We start from the raw sequence: 12,173 nt of genomic DNA, 5'->3' as shown, positions 1-12,173 counted from the left end.
ATCTTTCATATAAATTATTCCGCGACGTCGCGGTCTCCACGGCCAATTCTTCGCAGTAGTTTTCTGCGTGCGAAGGATATTTGAACTAGATATCGCGTGATCGTGAAATGGAAGAAACATCGTTCGCAAGACCTTGACCATAATCGTCGTGCACAAGAGTTGCAATCAAAAGTTCTCAAGATACACGAAAGTATCCGTTCGAAGTATTTTACATCATATTGTTCGATTATTGCTTAATACGATAAAAAGGAAGGAGAGAAAAGAGAAGAGATCGTAAAGTAGAAGAAACATCGTTGGTTGTACCCAAAGATAAAGAAAGACCGTGGACCTCTAGTTGATTATGTTGGGCAACATAAGAGAGATTCTAATCAAAAATATTACTTGACCACGTAGACGAATTATTTTGTAATGAAAGAGAGAGAAAAATAGAGAGGTTGTAAAATATAGGAAACGATGTTGCTAAGACCTTGGCGACACGAAAGAACCTTGGATCTCCATTTGGTCAGGTTCATCGAGCAAAAGGGGGTTGTAATCAAAGAACTTTTCGGTGACTGGTCGTGCTCCGCTCGCCCGGAGCGATCTTTCTCGATATCTATTTTTAGTAAGAAGCGTCCCAAGACCAGACGGTGGTGATTACAAAATTGCAGCAGCGATTGGTCCGTGTCATTTTACCGCCACAGGTATGGGGGTCGGGACAGGGGGACAAGAAGAAGAAGAAGAAGAAGAAGAAGAAAAGAAGAAGAAATAGCAGAAGCGGAAAAGAAAATCGAAGGCGAACTAGCAGAAAAAGATGCGCAAGTCAAAGATAAAAAGAAGAACAAGAAAGGAAGTACAAGAAGAAGTAGGTAACAGCGGTAGCAGCAGAAGAAGAAGATGCGGAAGATGGAAGAAGAGGTAGAAGCGTAGTAGCAAGGTTGACGTTGCTAAGGCAGGAAACAAAATCATTTTTCAAGAAAATATTCCGACTTCCATAAATGTAAGAGGCAAGCTCGTACAAGGAAATGTATCTCATACGGAGCAAAGCTGTAGAAACATCGTTGAAGATCGTTGAAGATCGTTGAAGATAGAACTGCAATAGCATCGATACATTGGCAGAATGTGCATCGAAGGAAACGTGGATATAAATTAGAAGAAAAGGAAGAAGAAATAAATTCGTACAGAAACCTATATAGAGATTTTTTGTTAAAGGGGAAACGTAATTGGAAATAGCAGGATCAATAAAAATTTGATACACTTCCAATCAGAACGATATTATCAACGTATTTTTGTGCATAATTCTACCAATCTTTGGAGATTGTAAAACTTTCTTAATCTATCGATTATTTCTAAGAAGCTCATGTACGTCTTTAGAACTATCAGGCTGCATTCTCGTCTGACCTACGTCTTATTGAAATACTTTCTTGAAACATCAAAATGACTTTAAAATTAAGCAATCGATACGGATTAACTTATTTCTCTCCTATGATTTTCGATTAAACAAGCATAAATATATCGACGATAAGCAAATCGAAGAAAACTTGGAGGAGAAACAGAAGAAGTAGAAGAGCTCTCGTATAGAAAACTACATACAGATAGAAGCTACGTAGACGTCTTTGAAGGAACCTGTTAAAAGGAAAAGACAAAACAATAGGAAATGCACGGATATATCGATAGAAAGTGAATCGAATGAAACAGGAGCACGAAGAAGAGGAAGATTTAAAGGAAAGAAAAATAGAAGAAGAAGAAGAAGAAGAAGAAGAAGGAACAAGAGTGCACATCGGATGACCAGGCAGCAGTTTGCGCACGTACGCGCGCGTAGGGCGTAGAGTAAGGAGACGAGATGCGTACGGAGGCTGAACAGAAGAAAAGATCGAGCAGAGAAGGAAAGGGAGAGAGAAAGTAAAGAGGTCCTCGGTACGGGGTCCGGCCAACGTTCACGCAAACCGATGCACGCATGCAGGGGTGTGAGCCACCTTTTTCTACTTGTTTTGGTTTTTCAGATGCATTTTTTTCCTGTCGTGGCATGGCTCGCGCGCCTCAAAACCCGCCAGCTCAGGCTCGCCGTGATGGGGCCCCGTTGGAATGTAGGAGGGAGGGGTCCCGCAGGGCCCTTGCGAGGCCCAAGAAGGGTCCGGGCCCCGTGGTAGTGGGGGTACCAGTCGGACCGGCTTGTCATGACTGGTGGAAAGGCAAGAGAGTATAGAGCGAGAGGGTAGCGACGGAGCTGAGTATATTCGGTGAAGGGAAGGGACGGTACAGGGACCGGGGCAGAGGGCAAGGGAAAGCAAGAAGACCATGGCTATGCAGAAAGATCTCAAGATTAGTCAACGGATTACCCGGCGAGGACTCTCTTTGCGTGGTATTTAAGTCCTGCTATTCTCTATGCTCCAGAAGATTCGCAACGAGATCTTTTTATTTTTGAAAATTTGAAATCTCGCTGGTTTTCGGATTGCTTGGCGGTAGAGAAATCTCACGTATGAAACATCCATGGTCTTTGTAATCTCTTGCTCCATATGGCTCTAGGATAGGAAGAAAGCGGTACTTTTATGGAAATAAAGTCGACGCATTGTCGTTAGTTTCACGAGTGGCTGTACGTGTTTTGAATTGCTTTGATTTTGTATTCAATTTCTTTATACCAGTCGACATGTATCCAATAAGACGAATGTCGGAGTAAAATTTCGTTTGTTTTGCTTAGTTTAGTTTGCTGATTTAATTTATTCCATTTAGTTCGCTATGCGGCTACCAGAAAGGTCGATGCCGCGTCTAGGACACTTTCTCCTCGACCGAGTGAATCTCGGCCGGGACGGCCTTTTGAATTCTCAGCGGATAGAGTGTCGCTGGCACCGCGAAGAGATCCGACCGAATGGCTAGTGAAAGTACCCTTATCGCGTCGTTATCCTTTCGTTTTAATTGAATTGGCTTCTTTAATTCCACTCAATTCTAAATAGGATCGTTTCGAGCAGAATACATTATATTGTCAATAGCTGAAATAGAGATATTCATCCACACGGGATATATACATGTAATGAATTAATTACAATATATGAACCAGTTAGGGTGAAATGTTGAATGTGATACGATACGAAAGGCTTAATAACGTAGTCACTGAAATACCGTATTGGCCATTTTTTTTCATCGTTTTTCGCTATTTATTATTCATTCATTGTGACAGTCAATGCTAAATACTTGATTTTCTTTTTCATTTTCAAAATTGAGTTATACAAATTCTGAGATTGTAAAAAGGTATTTTATCACAGGTTTGCGTAACTATAGAACTACCTAACGTAATAATTTCAAGATATTTATTATTCTATAATTTTTTGATATTCACAATACGTCAATTCTAAAGGTGTAATTAATTTAATTAATCGTAGTATTGTAAACGCTATGACCAACTCTACATACGTACACCAAATCGACAAATTTTCAAACTCGATTTTCTAAGAAATGAAACATCGCGCGACAAAATTTTCTGTTTTTAAGCGAAAGTAAAAGATTGGTCCTCTGTGCTTTGAAATCATTTTACTGTTGTTTTACTATTTTTAACACACATGCGTAATTAACATAAACGTTCTTACCATTATTACCGATGAAAGAGAAAGGTACGTAATTCATTGGAAAGAAGAGAGAAGAAAATATTGGCACTGTACTGAACATTTTTCTCGGATCTCGGTTGTTTAAATTCCCATATTTGTCTGTCGATTTCGCTATTCCCCCATCCACGATATAATTACCTTAACCGCCGATTCGTTTTACAGTCTCGTTATATCTTAAACCGAAACATACCTGCGGGATACGAGGAGTTAAACAAATCACCTGGGAACATTCAGCGAATCGTACGGGTTCGATACGTTCCGTGTTAAAAGGGTAGGAAAGACGGAGACCAACACGAAAGATCCGTGGACGTCGGAGTTAACGACGGTCGTCGATGATCACGAGGGTCGTAAGGGTAATTCCACGTAGCGAAAGAGGTTGGGTCGTGATTGGGAAAACGGTTCGTGCACTCGCGAAACGCAACACCTAATGGCTCGCGTGAGCTTCGGTAATCCGATCTACTCCGGAGGAGGTTAAAAAGTGGCGCGTCGTAATTCGAGGCGGATACAGCTACCCCGCAAGTCATTCACCACGCTCATCGGCCCGTCTGACCGCATTTTGTCCGTTAAACGATGGAACAGCGGAAACGAGAGCGCCCACCGGAATATGGACAGAAGGTAGAAGAAGAGAAAAAGGGCCTCCGGTGGCCCGTTTACTCACCGGATAGTATTGCCAGGCCGAACAGTTCGCAGTCTCGCATGCCCTGCTGGCCGAGAAGCATGCATGTCTGCGCATACACCTCCTTTACTCTCGACTTCGCCTGAAAAGATACGTATACGAAGAAGAGTTAGATTCGGAGAAACAAATAAAGGTGAGGAAGAAAGGGCTGGCAGATTGCTGGATCAAGGATCGAGCTGGTAATGTATCGTGTCTCGTGTAAATTCCTGGTATAATTCAACCGTTCGGTATGAACGTCAACTATGGTCGACAATCGCCGAATCTACCCCCAGGCGAGCGTCGATTAAGGTCAACGTACGCTACGCTCTACGCAATAGCTTTTGCTCGCGATCGTCAAACGACGCTACGCGACGATGGTGAATCGTATCGAAGACGTTCAAGTTGGGGAAATTCTATGGCTTCGCGTAAGACAAAGATCAAGAACAGCGAAATTCTTGTCTTGCACACTTTCGTACCGTCTGCTTGTATCTGAAAATGTACGAACACGATCTCTTGGTCGCAGATACCAGGAGCAGAACGATCGGGAAATTATTTACATCAGGGTACACATCGATTTTGTCTCGAACATCAACATTCTGAACAATTTTTGTCTGTAAATGTTATTGCTGCTCGGCTTTAGTTTTCGAGATACTCGCAAAAAGCTTCGGTAGAATATAGTTTTCGTTACACTTTGTTTTGCTATATTGATAGGCAGATTGGCCATTGATGGCTGTGTTTTTATATAGGCTAAAGTTAACTTATCGATGTTAGTCATCTTTGATATAAATAAATTTGTATCAGACGCTCGAATATGTCGAAAAGCAGCCACCACGTGGCTGTCAACTTTCTTCAATGAGGTGTAGAGATAAGAATGATATTATTCTTGTACGTGTTTTCGTTTACACGGCTTTTTACGTATTTTGTCTTAAAATCTAAATCGAATGTATGCGCATAGAAATTATACGAAACACCATAAACGATTTTCAATAAAGACAGCACTATGCATAACATGTTCGACAGAAAATGAAAAGGCGTCTCCCTCGAACAAACGTCGCAACGCACGTGACTGATATAATTAACAGAGCACACGTGATGAGATTGTATCGCTCTCGAAACCATCGGCCCTTTATTTTGCATATATAATTACGAATTTACACAGGGGAAATCTTGTGCACAAATGATTACCTTTTAAGATTGACTCGTCGACGTTATGGTAAAGTTCATCGACATAAACATCGTATCCAGGTGAGTGAAAAAAAGAAAGAAAAACAAAAAAAATGATACAGAAAGAGCGTAAATACGATGTACGTAACATACGTAATATGCTTTAAGTATAAAGTATAACCAAGCCTTTTAATCGCAGTTTAGCGGTTTCAGTATTCGATAAGTTTCTTCTATTGCAATAATCGTTTCTGATTTTGTATTTTTCTCATAATTAGCGTATTTTTCAATCTTGTACAATTACCACAAGAGAATAGTCATATGTATTTCAGTTGATACTTGCAAGCTACATCTACTAGGTTAAAACATGAAACCCAATCTGCCAAATGTTGTGATTTTTATCTTAATAGAACAATATAGACCGTACGTAATTCAATAAAAAAGTATCAAGCAAAGAACGTTGTGCATTTATTAATTCCTTATAAGACGGAAGAAACTTTTGGGACTACGTAATATAACGGTATTAATATTGGATAGCGTTAGAAGTATCGATGATTAAAGAAATAGCATATCAGGTCTGTAAGTATGAAACCGGAATTTGCCTATAGATGGCCCTAGCTGATAATGTAGTTATCACTAAACTGCGTCATTGATGCCAAAAACATAAAACATAAAACGTGGTATAAGTATAATATAAAATCCAATAAAAGAAAGACCTTTGGTTTTGGAGCTTAGCCTCGTTAAACTCGTATGATCTACCATATTAGCGCTAGAATTATCGATGACTACAAAAATAGTATAAGTATAACATAAAACATAGTATATGTGACATAGTATAAGTATAATATAAAATCCAATGAAAGAAAGGCCTTTGGCTCTGGAGCTTAAACTCGTTACACTAATCTACCATATTAGCGCTAGAATTATCTATGACTAAAGAAATAGCATAAGTATAACATAAAACATAGTATAAGTATAATATAAAATCTAATAAAAGAAAGACCTTTGGCTCTGGAGCTTAAACTCGTTACATTAATCCACCATATTAGCGCTAGAATTACCGATGACTAAAGAAATAGCACAAGTATAACATAAAACATAGTATAAGTATAATATAAAATCCAATAAAAGAAGATCATTAATTTTGGAGCTTAAACTCGTTACACTGATCTACCATATTGGTGCTAGAATTATCGATGACTAAAGAAATAGCACAAGTATAACATAAAACATAGTATAAGTATAATATAAAATCCAATAGAAGAAAGGCTTTCATCAGTTTTGGAGCCTAAACTCGTTACACTGATCTACCATATTAAAATTTATTAAAAGTAATTTAAACTTTAGTTTTAATCGATAAAGGAATACGAACAAGGGGGTTGAGAGTAAAAGTGAGAAACAGAGAGCAAAGAGGAGTGTTCGATACCGGAGAGGAAGCGAATAGGAGGAAGAACGGTATGACGGAGAAGGAGGGAAGAGAAAGGAAGGACTTAAGGAAAGCGATTGATATTACGTTATATGTAAATGTTGAAATTTTAGAACAACCTATAAACGGCGTGTCTATCATATGGTGAGACTGAGAGCGTAAGCAGAGAAGAATGAACGAAGAAGACGAGAGTGTGAGAGCAAACGAAGAAAATAAGAAAAAGATACAAAGCCGGAAGTGCGCCTTGAGCCTATAAGCGAGGACTATGTATAAGAAATAAATAAAAATATTAAAGGAATATTATTTAATAGCAAATGATCGAACAGGGGATAAGTATTTGATCAAAAAATATACAATGTCAGAAGAAAAACACACTTTTGTTCCATTAAATATTTTTGCAAGGAATAAATCAAAGATATTAAATAAATTACATTTACGTCGTTGTACAAATACATCATACAGATCCTCGAAAATACGCTGTTGTAACTCCAAAAAAAAAAGAAAAAAAAATGATATGTTGATGATTGCTCCTATCATAGTTCTACTATTAATAATATTAAATATTTTTTATTTCCTATATCTTTCCCACAACTTGCCACTGATATACAGATTAACATCGTTTTACCCGAAGACTCGACCGATTCTTCCGTATGTTCCGCATCGATGTACCCGCAAATCCAAAGATCGATTAATATCGCGGTATTTTTCATGGTTAGCTCGGCGCGCGTAATACGAGACAGAAAATGTACCGTTTATACACGGATAGCTTTAAAGTTGCGGTAACCCAGATTCTAGAGAAACCGGAATCCCTTGTGTAAACGACATTAGCGTCAACCCATTTTATGCGTCTTTTTGAGCGACGTTTACGCGTTATCTCTCAAACGATTTTAGCGGAAAAAAAGAAGGAGAGACCGTAATCAGAACGGAGAACATAAAATTCGCAATTAATCTCTTGAGAAGCACCGGCATCCGCGTATGTATAATGTATACCTTTGTACGTTTAAGTATATTTTTAATCCATTTACTTTTTTACGTCTATAGTCTTCGCAGAATGATGACTGTAATTTTATTTTATGATTTGTACGATCTGTAGAAGCGTAATTGTTCGTGCCGATCAATAGCTCTTTGAAAGGATAAACATTGTCAATTCTTTTAACGATTAGCCAAGAATTACATAAAATATGCACTACGATTCGTTTAATTACAGTCATTCGATCGATTAGAGACAGACTAGTCAATCTCTATTACACATAAGAAAAAACTAATTTTTAAGCTGTAAAGAAAAGCAGCTAGACCAATATTGAAACTGGAAAAGGAAGTATTAAGAAATTATTTTAAGAATCATCGCTAGACTGCAGATTTTTATGCAAATCTATATCTTCATAAATGGAGAGTTGTTTTACTATTGTTTTAATATTAAAAATTATATAGAGTAATCTAACTCTGGATATTTTATGCATTCTGTGAATTTTGTGAGTTTGTTAGTTAAATAAGTTGCAGGCAAGTACTTGTTCCTAGACTAACGAGAAAACAACGTTTCTAGAATTTACAGGAAATCCACATCGTTTCATAATATCATTTTCTCGTTAATATCATATTTATTGCATTTATTTCACGTAGAAATGAAAATTTTGACGTAAAAATTGAAAATAGCCACGGCAATACTTGATTTCTGTATAAACATGTGCACAAAAAAGTATGTAAAGACTAGCAAGCCTGGTCGAAAGAATGCGAAGATAAACTCCACGGTGCAATAAAAATAACAGCAAGGATTCCGCGCAAATGTTCCTACAAAAAAAAAAAAAAAAAAAATCTTTAAACCGTAAAAAGCTTGGACGAGAGAAATCGAGAATAGGCTTCTTCACAGTTCAATTAAAATAACCGTATAGCGCAATAAAGTATCTTCTTTCCATCGAATTATTCCCAACATGAAAATACAATATTCCTTATTGCAAACGGAAAGATGGTAAATCTGATAGAGTCTGATAATGCGAGGAACTTAACGAAATCTTTATTCGTATATTTTATTCGAAGAACGTCAACGATTTAAATGCGTTCTTGGGTGAAGAACATCGGCTTAATCGACAAGTTGGACACGTTTCCACGGTTGAATGCCGATGGCAGCCATGCGATTGGGTTTCGAAAAAGTCATCATCAGTCGATGGTTTTATCACTTCGACTCGTAACATGCACGCTGGCATTCTGCAGCGCGCGTAGCATGTAATAACAATGCGTGGATGTATGAATATTGCAAACGGTGAAAGCGTACCACATACCAGACTTGTTACAACCGTCCCGTGGTAGGTAGCCTGCAGACGTAGCTATGCTCCGTGGTGCCATGCATTGACAAAAGAATGTATCGGAACGTGATCAGAGTGACGCGATACACCTCGCTCCTAGTACGTATTAGTATGTATTATACATAGGACGCGAGAACAACTCGCAATAGTCTTCGATTGTCTTCGGTCCTTTTGCAGAGACAAAGAAGATTTATGCCGAGGATTATCCTTTCGATTGTAATACTTGCAGCAACATCTTAATCATACTGTTAGAGTAATACGAAGAAGATGCGTCGTCTACGCTGGTCAATGGGTCGTCAGCTGTTCGTCGTCCGTTTGCATTATGCATGGAAGATAAGGATAAAAAAGGTGAAGGTCTTTTGTGGGAAAAATAACAGAGACATGGTTGATTTTTGTTCGAATGGTAGAGCTTACCAGATCTTAAGGACATTTTTCAGTGTGTAATTAACATTAACGTTGGTAAAAATTGACGATGGTCGAGAGTAAATGGAAAATTTGTGATGGTTAGTCGTAAGTAAAATCATAAGCTTTTAATGTTAGAACGTACAAAGTATACGTTATATGCAAAAATACCTACGTTTCGTCCCCTTAGTGACGTTTTAAGAAAAGTATAAAATTGCCCAAGTATCCGTAATTTGGTTATCGTTATTACAATATCGTTAGGTTGTTATAAAAAATGTCGTTTTCCAACCAAGCGATATTGCGGTTGTTTTAAGTCGAGTTTTCTATTCTTCCGCACAAAAAGTTTCTTATGTTTTTCACTGGTTTGATAATACGTACTCTTTAAACAAATTACCTAATACCATGTTCAACATTTAAAGGAGAACATCTTGCCAAGAGCAAGTATCATTAGCAGAACTGTGTTGGTTGAAATCAATTATAAAGTTTCGATATGGATATATATATCACGTTTAATGTTATATTTGGCATTGTAGACTTGACCAAACAAATCCCGAGGCAGAAACAACATCATAAAACTGAAATCAATGAACTAGTTATGATAATATTATACCGCGGAAGAGTTGCATATTCATTCGAACGGTTTTTGCTTTTGCTATAAATTTTTGTTCAAAAACGGATTACACTTATTAATCCCTGTTAGGTATCTTAGAAACTATATTTACAGCAACTTGATAATATTACGATACTCGTAACATAAAATTCCTGTCTACGTACAAACCTTCGTTCATGTGGTTTTAGAAACGAAAGGCAATTGAATATTCAGCCTAAAAAATTGCCCGATTAAAAGCATGACCAAATGAAATATCTCAATACGTGACTCTCGGAATACGTGATTTAAATATATCGTTAATTATAATCGATGATATAGAAAATATCGTCGAACGGTTATTAAAGAGTTAACGAACGCAAAGTGGAAATACGTATACGCTCTGTATCAGAGTTACAGGCCATACGTGCAAGAATTTCCAATTACACCGGAGGAATAATCCGCATGATACATGCATTTAATTTCTCACTGACTATTTCTACCTTTGCCAATAACGCATGGTTTACCCGATCTGCATAAGGAACTTAATCAAAATACTTCGCAGATCTGTAAGAAAAATACACGGATACATATTTTTCTGGTCGTTAATAGAGGAATAAAATCTTCTCGATGGCCAATCGATTAATTACCATCCGATCAACATCATCTTTCTACCCGTTTCTTATCTAATGCATCCTCGTTATCCATCGTCGAAGGAATCTCAATGATTTCCGCAATTTTTTGAAGGATTTCAAAGGTAGCCGATTACATTCGTATCCGTAGGGCTTATCGTACGTGCATAAGCGAACGTTGGAATTTGTCTGACATGTTTTAACGCTTCAAAGCATACCGGAATGCACACGAACCTTCGTATCATACGCTTTTCGTCTTGATTCCCGGTAAACGCATGGAACATGCAACACTGCTTAACGAGAGCTTCTTAAATACATATTTCTTCCAACGGAATCAAATAAATTATGCGAGTTGCCCACGTACGACCAAACAAGTAAACTCGAAAGCATTTTTGCAACGTGGAACTGTAGCGCATAGTGGGATCGTACGCTGTACGATCGTTGCGAACGAAACGATCGAATTCTTAAGGAGGCCAACGAATTAAAAAAAAAAAAAAAAAAAAAAAAACGAGGAAGAAAGGATTACCTTGTGGTCGATTTTGAAAATATTTTCAATAATTCAGCGTTACTCTTTTCGTTCTTCTCGTTGCTAATCCAACCTAGTTTCTTCGTTTGAAAGATGCCAATGTTAGCCTGAATTCGCTATAAACGGAAACTATCCTCGAGATATTCTTATTACGTGTTCTTCGCTCGATACTCGATACAGACAAATTTTATTTCATTGCTGCCTTTTATCACATTTTACCTAAACGATTGAAAGACCACGGAAAACGTTCAAATTCCCGGGAAAGGTAGCGGTCGAGCTGCTGAACATTTTTGATCCGAATGTGCCTTTTGGAGGGTATTTTAAACTGCCAAAGTCGAAAACGAGGGTCATTTTTCACGACAATGAACATTTTTGGAAATTCAGCCTTGCGAACGTTTAGCTGACAAAGGTCCCAACTGTAGAAATCCGCGTGAAACGCGACGCAGACGAGCGATTTTTGTTCGCGCGATATCGTCGCGATGGCACAACTAATGCCAAAGCTCGAAATGCCAATTTTCCCGTTTACCGGTTTTTGTATGATCACGAGGTCGCCTCGAGGCTCACGGCGCGGCACGCGGAAAATAAAAATAATCCAAACTTAATCCGAATGCACACAGAGTAAGTTTAAGCTACCAAACGTTGAGAAAGTATCGCCAAAATCCACGAAGACGCGTACACGAACAGGATGACTCAAATATTTTACGTCGTTCTGAACTTCAACGATCTCCAAAGCCCTCGAGAAATGTCGTAGCCGAATATTTTGTCATCCGAATACTATACGTTGGAGCCAAATTGGCAACGTGAAAGTACGAAAACTACGTATAAAGGTATGAATTCTGATTATCCAATTATCAGCATTATCGAACGTCAGATTCACAAAGCCACGCTGTAACACATTGCACGAAAAATA

At 38.1% G+C, this 12,173-nt stretch overlaps 1 protein-coding gene across 11 annotated transcripts in view; it reads right to left on the bottom strand.

Annotated features, from left to right (window-relative positions):
- The window catches only part of LOC100650924 (protein expanded), a 118,214-nt gene that overhangs the window by 34,009 nt on the left and 72,032 nt on the right, over positions 1-12,173 (bottom strand). For all 11 annotated transcript variants that reach the window (XM_012309250.3, XM_048406861.1, XM_048406857.1 and 8 more), the window contains one exon: positions 4,234-4,333. In XM_012309250.3, coding sequence (XP_012164640.1) covers positions 4,234-4,333 — 100 coding nt within the window. The remainder of the gene's footprint in view (positions 1-4,233; positions 4,334-12,173) is intronic.

The sequence above is a fragment of the Bombus terrestris genome, chromosome 6 (genome assembly GCF_910591885.1).
Source record: "Bombus terrestris chromosome 6, iyBomTerr1.2, whole genome shotgun sequence".
NCBI classification, from domain to species: Eukaryota; Metazoa; Arthropoda; class Insecta; order Hymenoptera; family Apidae; genus Bombus; species Bombus terrestris.
Note: the sequence above shows the minus strand (reverse complement) of the source record. Positions and strands in the feature narration are given on the sequence as shown.